Below are 12708 nucleotides of genomic sequence, written 5' to 3'. Positions count from 1 at the left end.
AAGACACCCCCCCGCCCCCCATAAAACAAACAAACAAAATAGCCCGCACAGTTACTGAACCAAACGGGAGAAAGCATGGTGGATGGGAGTCCATGCCATGGGCATGTGCGCCAGGGCTGGGCTTCACGCAGGCCTAAGTCAAATTCCGGAAAAAGCCAGGCAGCCCCCTTCTATGCCATATTCAAGGGCACCAGAAGGGGCTAGAAAGGCCTTCTCCCTGTGAAGACGACGTGGTCCAGGCCCCCTCCCAAGTGAGGTTTTCATTCTCTCAGCAAAAGCCACACCAGACAATCCCTGGGCATGCACAAGATATGCTAAGAGTCATCACCTGAAAGCCAACACGTGTGGCACTACTTGGGGACACACTGACCACCTTTACCCAGCTGGAGCCACGCTCCAGATCCGTTCCGAGTTCTCCATGCAGCACATGTCAGGGATCCCCACATGCTACTCTCAGAGCACTCTGGAACCCACATGGACAGGGAGTGCCAGTGTCAGGCCTGACCCCTTGTAAAGTCACCGGCAACCAAGGGAAGACTTGCTAACCACGGGCTCCTACGTGACCCTTCAAAAATCTGAGGGCATGTTTCAGATTAGGGCATCTGTCTAGGTACCTGCCCTCTGGGAGCAGGAAGGCAGGGGAAGCTGGTTCCCTCTTGGGCCAACCACACCACCCGTCAGAGCAGGGACTCAGTGGTGGTTCCTGGACCAGAGGCCCTGCCAGGTGGATTAGAACAGCCGAAGCTTACAGCGGGTGGCTTGCATGCACGTGGGCACCCAGGCGGTGTGCGGCAAGGCTGGGCCAGCAGCCCCAGAGCCCTGCTTCACAGTCCCTATGCTTCTCCTAGGTGGGCCACAATGCTCCAAGCACTGGGGCTGTGGGACCTTTCACCACACTGGGACATTCCTCAGTGTGTGCTCGCATCAGGCCTGATGTGACAGTCCACGCCAGGGACCCCCAAAACTCAAAGAGACAGAAAGCCCCCCTTGGAATGGAGAAGACAGCCTAATGACCAAGGAAAAGGTCCTAGGGACCCCAGAGGGATTTGTGAGTAACAAGAAATCTCTTTGGGACTTAAGACAAAAAGGAAGTCCCACAAAAGATACCAACCGACCCTCCTAGCCTTTTTTTTTTTTTATCAGTGCAGACACAGAGAGCAGTCTCTCCTACTAGGGCCAGAGGAAGCCACCCCATCTCCCTCCTCACCAGGGGCAGAGAGCAGGGAAGACTGGTGGCAAGAGACAGGCCCATGGCAGGGCCGGCAGAGGGGCGGGGCTGACTCACCAGGCTGTGCATGATGCGGGCGCCGTCCGGGTTCACCGTGAGTGCCTCCTGGTACAGCTGCCTGGCTTCCTCCAGGCTGCCCTTCCCCTCGGCCAGCCGGCCCCGCATGTAGAGCACAGAGTGAGAGGTGGGGAAGAGGCCAGCTGCCTCCTGGATGCAGAAGCCCGCCTCCTTCAGGTGTCTCTGCTCCATGAACAGCTCGGCTGTGGAAGCAGAGGAAGGGCAGAGGTGAGGAGGGGCCTGGGGCAGGGCACTGGGCACGCTTGCTGTGGGGCATTGGGCAACTGAAGAAGCAGACCCTGGTGCTCCCTGGGGCGGGCACCAAGCTGAGGACTCCACACAGACTGCTGTCAACAATGCTCCCCAAACCTTGGAGGACAAGTGCTGTCAACCCTGCTTTAGAGATGAGGGAGTTAGGCAGAGGTGATGGCACTTGCCCAGGGCCCCACGGAAAATAAGTGATGAAGACGGTCTGTGTGGGACAATGACTTCAGAGCCTGAAAGTGTGACATCGACGGGGTCCCCTGGGGCTGAGCACTTGCTCTGGGCGTCCCGATTTCTGCTTCAGACCCTTCACCCCATTTGCTCATGGTGTGTCCGGCAGGTCTGGTAGTGTGCAGCTGTGTGGGAGGCCTCAGGCTGGAGGCAGGAGGGGGCTTGCAGGGCTGGGTCCTGCTCAGGCTGAGGAGGGCTCTGCTCAGAGCCCTGCAGGGAGTCCAGTCTGCCCGCCAAAGATCAGAGTGGGAGGAGAAGGGAGAAAGGAGAGGCTGAGGCACCTGCTGAAGAACGCCACAAAGCTCAGACCAAGTGGCGCTGGCAACAGCACCAGAGCTTCCATCTGGATGTATGGAGCAGGCGTCAAGCCAAGCCCTGATTTCGCAGTGCTTTCTCTAGTCACTCCCGTAAGACCCCTGCTGGCACTGTTGTGGTCTCTACTCGGGCAGAGAAGCAGACACAAAGGGGCCCTCGCTCCACTCCCACTGCAGGCAAAGGTGATGCCAAGGCTGACCTCCCCTAAAGAAGATTCTGGCCACCTTGGAGGACCAGGTCTGCCCACCAGACCCATAGCAAGCAGGCGCCTTCCGCAGCCCAGGAAGAGCCAGAACCACAGGCTTCAGTATCTGGGGCACAGCGCCTGCCCATGGCAGGTACTCTTAGAAAGGCTGCCCACTCTGCCCTCCTGCCAAGCAGGCCCTGGGCTCAGCTGCCCAGCCCCAGGGCTGGTGCCCACATGAAGTCACAGAAGGACGGCAGCACAGACAGGAGTGCAGCCGACAGCGAGTCAGGTGGGGTATGCCAAAAGCCCTCCCATCAGGGCGGAGAGCTGATCGCGTCTGGGTGGGGCATCTAACAGGCACCCCCTCGAGGAACCCCTGGGAAGTGGTGGACAAACCAGGCCCAGGCACCCCTCTGCCTGTCCCAATCAGCAACAGAAAGGAGACCAAGTAAGGCCTCACTGCAGCACCTCAGGTCAAGCCAAAACCCAACAAGGTGAGAGAAGGCTCTGGGCACTGGCCCACTTTTCTTCATGAGAGAAGAGCACTTGGAGAATTGGGCTCCCAGGCTATGGGGGCAGGGCAGGGTGGGGGCACACTCTTGTCCCCGGGGACAGGCTGACAAGGACACTGCCAAGGTGGACAGCATAATCAGCAGAGGCTGCAAGGTGGGTTTTGAGTCCAGGGCCTTACTATGGGCCGGTGCAGGATTTGCAGATTTAGCTCTTTCTGCCTCAGGTTTCCTCTTCTGTTCTGCTGTTGAGCAGCCGCTAGGGGCTCTGAATAGGCTGCCTTGGTCAATGAGCATCTGCCCAGGGGAGGAAGAGCAGGAATGGGGTGGGGCGTAAGCCACTGAAGCACTTAAGGCCAGGGCAGTGAAGTGCCAGGTGCCAACTTGGGGTGCTAAGGCACTCAAGGGGTTGGGTCTGTGTGGTCAGGGAGGCTTTCTAGAGAAGGCAGCATCTGCACCAGCACAGAAGAGATGGGGACCACTGTGGCAGACTCCTCAGGGTCACAGGAGGAGGTGTGGGAGGCAGGAGTCTGTGGCTCATCAGTGTTGGGGGGCTGGATTCTCCTTGGGTGGGAGCTCGGTGTGGCTGGGGCCCAGGGCTCAGGCTCTCGGTGCAGGACCTCAGGCTGGGCCCACTTGGCCACATCATGGCTCATTCCGCTGCGCACTTGCTGTCCTGTCCTTGGGACCTCAGGTCTGTCCCTGGTCGCCCCCTTGATGACGCCTTGTGCATCCACACCAACAGATTCCATCAGAGGAGAGCCAGGGCCTGGGCCACACCAGGGAGGCCAGACACCAGGGAGGTGCCCACAGGACAGGGAAGGGCCGCTCCAGGCAATGGCGCTGCCACCTCCTAGGCAGGAAGCCAGAGTACACGGAGCAGAGCCCGGGACAAGAGGTCTCCGAGAATTCTGGCCACACTACGCATAGCTCCACAGGTCCAGCGTCCAGCCTGGAGCCTTGAACTTCGAACAGCTCCATAGGTCTGGGGCCTGAGGTGTACCCCATCTCCTGGCCGTGGTGCCCCCTGGGCAGGCACCGCAGCTCTACGTACTGTCTTACCAAACATGGTGTGCACAGTTAGTCAGTTAGGCTGCAGCAGTAGCCCACAGCACCTGCCCACCGCTGCCAGACCCTCCCTTGCTAGCCTGGCACCTGGCCCAGGGCTGCCCACACCCATCCTGGCCTCCCCATCCATGGCTGGACGAGCACTGCTGCCCTGAAGGTTTCCCTGTCCGTCACCTCACTGACAGGGCTTGGTGCACCTGGGGCCAGAGGCCCTCCTGTCCTATCCCTTGGCTCCTGGCCTTCAGTCTGCCCTCCTTTCTCTCTGGGCCCCGTCCTCCTGGCCTGCCCCTCAGCCTCCTCTCTTGCCTGCCCTGTCTGGTTAGTTTTCTTCCTTTCAGCTCTGTCCCCACCCCCTCTTCCCTCTGCTCTCTCTCCACAGGCTACAAATGGAAAACATCTGCTCCCTGGAGCTTTGCACGAGTCCCTTTTATTGCTTTTCGGGAGGCAGCCTGGTCTAACCTTGCACCCAGAGATGGTCCCCGTCTTCCTGCAGTTCTTGCTGGAGCCCAAGCTCTCTGCCCCCCCCCTCCCCAGACAGATGGGCCTCACCCAGGCTGAGGGTTCAGGGCCACTTTCTGGCGCCTCCTCAGGCGAGGAGTGTTTTTTCCAGACCTTGGAAAAGGGAAGGTAAAAAGAGAGGGAACCATGTGGACTCAGAGAGCTCAAGATGCCCAGGGCAGGAGGGAAACACAGAAGGCCCTAAAAGGAATCAGCCTTGGCTCAGCTTGTGCTCCAGGGTGAGCACTTTCAGTGACCCCCAAAGGAAATAAGGAAACAAGCATCACCTGCTCTCACAACTGGGGTTGACCAGCAGGACGTACACCACCCCACCATCCTGAATAAAGGAACCTGAGGGAGGAAGGAATGGGAGAGACAGGGGTGGGGCGGTGGTGGAGGGTTGGGGGGCTGGTGGCCAATGGGCAGGCAGAAGAAAGGCGAGGAGAGTCACAAGAGAAGGTGGAGGCTGACATCAGCCCTTCCTTTCAGCCTTGGGGAAGAGAGTGGGAAGGGGTGGGGGCTGGGCCTCGGGGTCCAGCGTGGCTTCCTGCAGACAGGAGACTGGGAGGCTGGGAAGCAGTCAGAACAGGGTAAGAGGAGCGTGTGGGAAGGACTGAAGGCCAGAGTTGAGGGAAGGCAGGTAGCAACAGAGAGCGAAAGGGGAAGGAGGGCCTGCTTCTCCCTCAACCAGAATTTTGTGATAAACACCAGCTTTGCTCCAGCTGCCCCTGTGCGGTGCCCATGGCTGGGCAGTTCACACCTGTAGGCCAGGCACTAGAGAACCATGGTGCCACGGTCCAGACAGCATGAAGCTGGGTTACTGGGACTCAGGCCTGCTTCCCCAGGCAGAGGACGCCCCCAGCTGCTCCTGCAGTCTGTGCCCCCCCTGCTGGTACGGCCAGGTCAGGAGTACACGAGAGCATTCTTGCCCCTGTATGGAGCCTCTCTGGACCCTGGAGCACTGCGGGGCTTGGTGCTGCCCCCACGTCACGGCCCAGAGGTTTGGGTGAGACACAGCTGGGAGCAGAGGGGAGGGGGGCGGAGGTGACTCTTCCCAGCCAGGGTGGCTCCAGGATGGAAGCTTTTGCCAAAACAGACTGGGCTGCAATTTTATCTTGCACCAAACCAGGAGGATTGGCTCATTCCAGGATGATGATGGGATTTCTTTCCCTTCCTATAAATTCGTGGCAGCTGGTGTGGCTGTGAGTGGGGATGAGCTGGGGACTCTGAGGACAGCGATTAGCCTGCGATGGGGGCAGTGTAGGGAGCACTCACAGCCTTGCTCACCTGGCCCTGGCTGCCCGCTACCAGCAGGTGCTCAGGCAAAGCTAGCGCTGGTGGCAACCCATGGGGGGCGGCTTGCTCGAGTGCCCACAATGCCCAGCCACTGTCTCTTCTTTGGAATTTTTTTTTCTGGCATGACTGTGAAACCCAAGGCTTTGTACAAGGCTAGGAAACCACTTTAGCACCGAGCTACCACAGCTCCCTTTCAATTTTGAACATGGGAGCTGTGGTAGCTCTGCTAAGTTGTCCGGGCTTAGAATCCTCCTGCATCTGCTTCCTGAGTGCCTGGGATTTCAGACATGTGCCACCAAGCCCATGGACCCTTTGATTTTTGAGTGCAGCAATAATAAGCTGGGTGTGGTACTGCACACCTACGATCCCAGCACTCAGGAGGCTGAGGCAGGAGCATCATCATGAGTTTGAGGCCAGCCTGGGCTACACAGAGAGTTCAAGGGCAGCCTGAACTTTACAGTGAGACCCTGTCTTTAAAAAAAAAAAAAAAAAAAAAAAGGTATACGGACACCCAGAATAACGGCATCTGCCAGAGTCCTTTGCAGTGAGGGGTAATAAATAACGGAGCTCTGGTCAATGGTTCCTTAGGGGAAAGACGTGAGTAAATTCCCAGATATGTCCTTATCGGGAGGAGTGCTTCCCCCTCCCCATCTGTCTTACACCCTAGAATGTGAATGCAGCAGAGAGCCATCCTGGATCACGTGGGTAAGAGCAGCACCAGAGGAATGGCAAGGCTGTCCTCCCAATCGAGGCTGAGAGGCCCAAGCTGTTACATGAGGAAATGAGCAAGCAAGCCATGCAGGCCCTGCACATCTGGGTCAGCTACCCGCACACAGACCACCTCCCACACCCCTCCCCCAGCCCACACCCTGCCCAGTGTCCAGGGCACTCACTGGAGTGACAGCCAGGACCAAGAGGGGGAGGGGCCCACAGAAGCAGCGCAGTCTAATAAGGATGGGTGCAGGAAAGCCTTTCACCTGGCCGCAGCACAGGCCGGCACCCATCCAAGCAGAAGCGCACACAGGGCAGGGCGTGGCCCTGGTAGTGAACACGGCAGTTGGTGGAACCAAAGGCCTTGGGAGCTGGAGAGGCTGTGTGGGAGCGACTTCCCATCCCAAGCACACGCATGGGGCCGGCGCTTCCTTCTGCCCCGGAGAATCCATATGGCTCCACAGCCTGGGAGATCCTGGCCTCAGAGGAAGCTCATTTACCATCCTCTGGATTCTCCACTATTCTTCCTCCTCCTTAGGAGCACAGCCGAGGAGCCCACCCCCACCTCCCTGGCATCCTGAGGGACCCACGATGCTAAGTGGGGCAATATTTGCATTATGAAAACGCTTCCAGGTCTAGCCTTTCTGTGGATCCTGGTCAAAAATTTTTTCCATATTCAGAACCTACAATGGGGTGCGGGGGCGCGCTGCATACTAATACGGCCGTATGTGCGGAACACAAGAAGGCAGGCTCAGAGCTGAGCTCACCAGCACCTCTACAGCCTATGCCACCACCTACTTTCTCCTCTAGCTCCCGGGGACTGCAGCCCCTCCCCTGTGCTGGGAAGGGAGCAAGAGGGAGAGCCAGACAAAGGCGAGGCCAGTGCCCTGGGCCGCTCAGCTTCTAGGTGAGTGGCCCTTCAGCTTCCGCTCCATCCTCAACAGCTCTGGCCCCGACTTCCTCTCTTTTTACTCTGATCTACCTCCTGCACCATCGTCCAGCTATCCAGCACTGCGGCAAGCCCCTCCTCAGCTGAGCACTAGGATGCTAGACCTGCGCTGCCACGTGGCCTCTGTCTCTGCCCCCACCCCACCAGCCAAGCACCCCCAGGGTGTACCTGCCACACTGGCAGCTCTGCATGGCAGCACACTCTGGGTGAGAGCCAGTGAAGTGGGGGCTTTCTGACACGGGCCTCTGGGGGGCGGGGTGCCTGCTGGGGATCGCCACCTGGATACCAGTCACTGTGCACTATCCTGACCACAACCCTGTCCAGCAGTGCTTGCTGCCAGGAACTTCTGCCAGGCAGGGAGGCTGGCACTCTGCACTGGGCTGAGAAGGACGCCTAGGGCCAGATGTCCTAGGTGACTGCTTGAGGCAAGCAAGGAAGAACAGCTGGAACCAGAACCCATGCCATATTCCTGGCCTCACCAGTGCCCCCTACACCCTCCCTACCCCGTCCCAGGACAGCCTGGTGGGCGTGGGCAGGCACTCACCGGCCTGGAGCCAGATCTGTTCCAGCGTGGTCCACAGCTGCGTGGGGCCCTGCTTCAGGACCGATGTGGGCATGGTCAGTTCTGACATGGCCTCCTCCAGCCGAGAGGCCGCGATGGACGATGCCCGGCGAGAGCCTGTAGAACAAGATCTGGGGCTGAGCGGTGGGGTCTGTATGCCAGCCCGGCGAGGACAGGCAGGGCGGCAGGGGCCAGCAGCTCACAGACCTACCACCCACCCTTCCCACAGCGGCAGAGGAAGTTCCTGGGGCAAGCAGGCAGAAATACCACGGGAACATATCCCTGCGGGAAACAGCTATGTTCAACTCCTCCCTAGAATCCTGAAAACAGAAATTACCTGAGCAGTAATGATAGGGATCATTAAAACTAAGCACAGGCATACCCATCAATCACCCAAGACCCTGCGGCCATATCAGTAACGCTGCACACAGGCAGTGCACCCATGCCACGGAGGGATGCTCACTCTACACGGACGGGCGCCAACCAGCAAGTTACAAAGGGAAGTGATTGTGTTTTCATCAAAAATGAGTGTGGGCACACATGGAAAAAAAGTCCCAAGTGCCACTTATTAAGGGTCTGGGTGGTGAAATTCCCCTTCTCCATTTGTTGTTCTTTTTCTATTTTCTGTTTTCACAAGTGCACATTAGCTGTGTGTGCAAAGGGCCTTCGTGAGGCCCTGAAGAGCAGCTGGGCAGTGGCTCCAAAGTGGGGGCTTCCTGACACTCTGAAGGGTGGCGTGGGCCCTCACTCAGGACACACAAGCCACTGACAGCTGTGATTCCCACACAGGTGAAATGTGAGCACCTGTTCTCCTGTCCTCAGAGGCAGTAAGGTTCTAATAACCTCAGGCGACCTCAGGGCAAACCACAGAGGTCTTCATTTTAGAGATATGGGAGACGCGTGTACTCGGAGTCCTCAGAACCACGCACAACCCTCCTCTCTAATGGCATGGGGCTGCCCCGCCTGACCACTCCCCGCTTGGAGACAGCAGCTTCACACGCAGCCCAGACCCCTGGGATGGGACGGAGGGTCAGCGGCCAGGGTGGCTGCTGCAGGCAGCTCGCTCACTTGCAGCCTGGCTCGGGCCCACAGAAGCAAGAAGTGAGCAGCTCCGCCAAGCAAGCTCCCCTCACACTTTCGCTCCCGTGACTAACTCTCTGTGTCTCTGAGGAAGGTGTTTTGCTTTAATCAGGTCCTCAGCTTAAACGCGCAAGCGTGCAGTTCCTGGATTCATTTGAATCGCACAAGCCTTGGGCTTCAGTACAGATTTTCCAGAGGAGTCTGCTTTGAGCTCAGCACTGCAGAGAGCTTGGCCTATTCCTGTTTGACTCATCCCTGCGGCATTAGGGCAATGATTCTGCTGCAGCGCACCCTTCTACCTGGTCTCCTCTCCCCCTTACTCATTCTGGCTGCGCACCATCTGCCCTGGTGCCACCTGCTAGGTGTCTGAGGGCAGCACTCTGGCAGTGGTGGCAGGGAGGAGGAGGGAGTTTGACCCGGCTGGGCAGATGCCACCCGCCACGTGTGTCTGCCTAGTTACAGACGGCGAGTGGAAGGCCCACGAGAGCAGTGGCCTGCAGGTGCATTCTCACCTGAGTCAGCGTCATGGGCGTCAGGCAGGGTCAGGTGCACGCCACTTTGTTTCTTCATGGTGAGCCCCTCACCCAAGCTGCTATCTTTCTCCAGGCCTCTGGAAGGCAAGGGAGGGCAGGGCTGGTAAGAGTGGACTGACAGAGAATGAGGAACCCTCATTCCTGAAGGTCCTAGAGCCAAGAGCCTGGTCAGAGTCAGGACAACCGGGACGGGCCAAGACCACCAGAGAAGCAGGGTGGATCAGCACAGCCCCACAGCACTCCAGGTCTGGAGCAGAGCTGTGCACATGGCATCTTCCTTCCCTGAGACCAGGTCAGGGAGATGCTGCCTCAGGCCATTTGCGAGGCTTCTGTGCTCTCTCAAAGTCCAGCACAGTGCGGAAGAGCAGAAGAGCGTGGGGACTGAGCCAGTTTCCAGGGAAAGCCTGGTATTTGCAGGGTACCAGAAGTGCCCCAGCCCACCCAGGGAAGGCATGCCATTCCCTGCCACAGGACCCCCCACCTCCAGCTGCCATCTCTGGAGGGGCCCTGGGTGGCAGATTAACAAGCATAGTGATCTTCCCTTGCTTTCCATCTAATTCTGCGGGTCCCTGCAGCTCCACACTCCATTCTCAGAGCGGAGGAGGAGGGGTGGGGGCAGGAAGGCACCACTGGCTCTGGACGGCAGCAGCGTTGTCGCTCTTTCCAGGGACATACAGCCCCAGCCAGCCCTGTCCCCCTGCCAAGGGTGCCTGCTGCTCCTGACCTGCACATCACTTAGAGAAGGGGCTCGAGAGAAGGAGCCGTGCTTGGGCCAGGAGCTGCTTTCCCTTCTATGGGGGCCAAGACCATAGTGCTGCAAATAATGCGAGGGCCCACGGTGTCTCTGCCACTCCAAGTCAGGGTCATGCTGTCCCCAACAAGCACCTGTGGTTGCACAGCTACATTTGGAGGCATCAGGAAACCACACACCAAGGCAGCGGCTTGGGCAGCCTCCCCTCCCCTCCTCCCCCGCTTCTCCTCCTCCTAGAAGGCACCGGGTGAAGAGCAAGGAGACACAGGCCAAAGTCACGGCACCCACCCTTCTTGGCTGTGTCACCTTCACAACACTACTTGACCTTTTTCATGACCTCTCTCTCCTGAAAACAAGCACAACAATCTCCATCTCCCAAGGCTGTCATAAAACTCGAGCGCACAGGCAGGGCTGGCACAGCGTCACCTTCCTGTCAGGCACTTGTCCCACAGAGCGCTCCCATCTTCGGTCTTCTCTGCCATCCCTTCAAGGGGCCTCTCCCAGGGTTCTAGAAGAGTCCATCTTGGGGACTGTTTGCCCCACAGTTCTAGGTCTATGCACAGCATGACCAAAAAACCCAAACAGTGAGAGGAGACATTCCAAGCTGAGCAAATAGCAAAGACCCGTATGGCTGGACTAACCCAAAGCAGAGGAGGCTGGTTGGTGGGTGAGCCAGTGAAGGAGGGGCCTGGGAGGTGATGGGCATTGGTCAGCTGTGTGGTCTCTGCAGAGGAGAGGTATGGGGGATGCCAGGGACTCTGGTGAGGGGGTGGTGGGCTGGCTGGGTTGGGGGGGTAGGCCAGACCCTGGGGCTGTGGATTCTGGGCCTGATTCCAGGTCACGCCCAATTAGGTTATAAGCCCCGGCTTCTGATCTGCAGTCCCAGCGACAGAGCAGACACTTCCTTGTCTTCAGGGAAGGCCAGGAGGTTGCTACATCCAGCTTCGGGGGCAGGCTACTGGCTTGGCTGAATGCTGCCCTGCCTGCCCTGGAGCTCCTGGGAGAGGCTCACAGGGCCTTCTGGGTGGGTGATGCTCCATCAGGCTCTCAGGTCAGAGACCGTGTGTGTGAGGGTGAAGCAAAACCTCCACCAGCCCCAGCCCCTGGGAGAAGACCCCGCAGCCTTTGGCCGGGAGGCAGGCACAGGTCGGACAGAGTGCAGCCCAGGCTGTGGGCCCAAGTGGCCCCAGCAAGACTGGCCCCCTGATGGCAGTCAAGCGGCCATCCCGAAGAGGGCGCAGACGAGGAGCGGCTGGCCCCGGGCAGGTTCTCTGAACGAGGGTCTTCTTATACCAGATGGGGTCTGCTCTTGTATCTGCTTCCTCCCCTCTCTTTTCTGAAAAGCCCCCACCCTCGGCCTCCTCCTGGCACCTCCCACCGCTGCTCCCGCTCTGCCCTGGACTCTGCTGGCCCCAAGGCCATGGAGCGAAGGCTGGCCCCACCCTTGATTTCCCTGGGACACAATCCTCTGTAAGTTCCAGCAGGACAGATTCCCTCTGGGCAGTCTGGAGGCCTTCTGCCCCCATCCCCCGCCCCATGCAGATACCCCCTTGAGGGGGGATGCCACAGCCAGCTGTCCTTGAGAAAGGGAGAGTGGGCCCAGGGGTCCAGGAAGAGCCGCTGGGGATGACCTGTCCCTGTCCCTCTGGGCTGCAGAGGCTGAGGCCTGACGCTGAATGGGCTTGGTCTTTCTGCAGATTCAGCCAAAACACATGCACCCTGCTCTGTGGGACCCTCCTCCACCTCCTTCTCCAGCCTCCAGACAGAGCCAGGAAAGAAGTGACAGAGGGGACCAGGAGGCCCAGGTTCCGGTCCCCGCACTACCACGCCACTTACCAGGCAACCCTGAGTCAGTTTCCTTTCTGGGCTGATAATAAAATTGGTAACACACAGGATATGAGTGGCCGATTCGCCAGACAGTGGTGAGCCCAGGACCTGGCTCAGTGTTCGTGGTGGTCTCTACCCTTGGAACACCCTGAGCTTCGGTTTCCTACGCACGTCCTGGAGGACTGGCAAGAAGTTAGCACTGGATTACATGAACGCCAAGTCCCGTCCTCTCCTCCAGATGTCCTCCCTGTCCCTATCTTGCCAGGTGCTGTGGTCACTCAGCTGAGGACTGCTACCCTGGCAACTACAGCCCGCAGACCTTGTCCCCACCCTTGGCAAACCCCGGGACAACGCCAGCCACTCACCCGAGCTGGGAGAAGCTGTACAGGGTCTGCCACAGCTGCAGCATTTGTCTGCAAGTCACGAGGGCTTCCTCTGGGCCTTTCAGGACCTGCTCCAGCTTCACCTTGGTGAACAAGAGGCTGCAGAGAGACGGCAGCCGTCAGCAGCCCAGTGAGGCCTCCCCTGCTGAATCTGTGAGGGATTCTGTCCACCCCGGCACACATGGAAGGCAGAGGGCTGTGGCAGCCTCTACCTGCTTCTCTTTCTGCGCTCGGTTCCTCCTGTCTCCACACTCCTCTG

At 58.9% G+C, this 12708-nt stretch overlaps 1 protein-coding gene across 1 annotated transcript in view; it reads right to left on the bottom strand.

Moving 5' to 3' along the window:
* Nucleotides 1-12708, bottom strand: part of Ttc7a (tetratricopeptide repeat domain 7A) — a 99529-nt gene that overhangs the window by 10002 nt on the left and 76819 nt on the right. The window contains exons 15-17 of the mRNA XM_023711188.1: nt 9468-9565; nt 7858-7992; nt 1286-1488 (exon numbers count right to left, since the gene is read on the bottom strand). Of these exons, the coding sequence (XP_023566956.1) occupies nt 1286-1488; nt 7858-7992; nt 9468-9565 (436 nt within the window). The remainder of the gene's footprint in view (nt 1-1285; nt 1489-7857; nt 7993-9467; nt 9566-12708) is intronic.

Source organism: Octodon degus, unplaced genomic scaffold, assembly GCF_000260255.1.
Source record: "Octodon degus isolate 3935 unplaced genomic scaffold, OctDeg1.0 scaffold00020, whole genome shotgun sequence".
Lineage (NCBI taxonomy): Eukaryota > Metazoa > Chordata > Mammalia > Rodentia > Octodontidae > Octodon > Octodon degus.
This window is presented reverse-complemented; position numbering and strand designations above follow the sequence as displayed.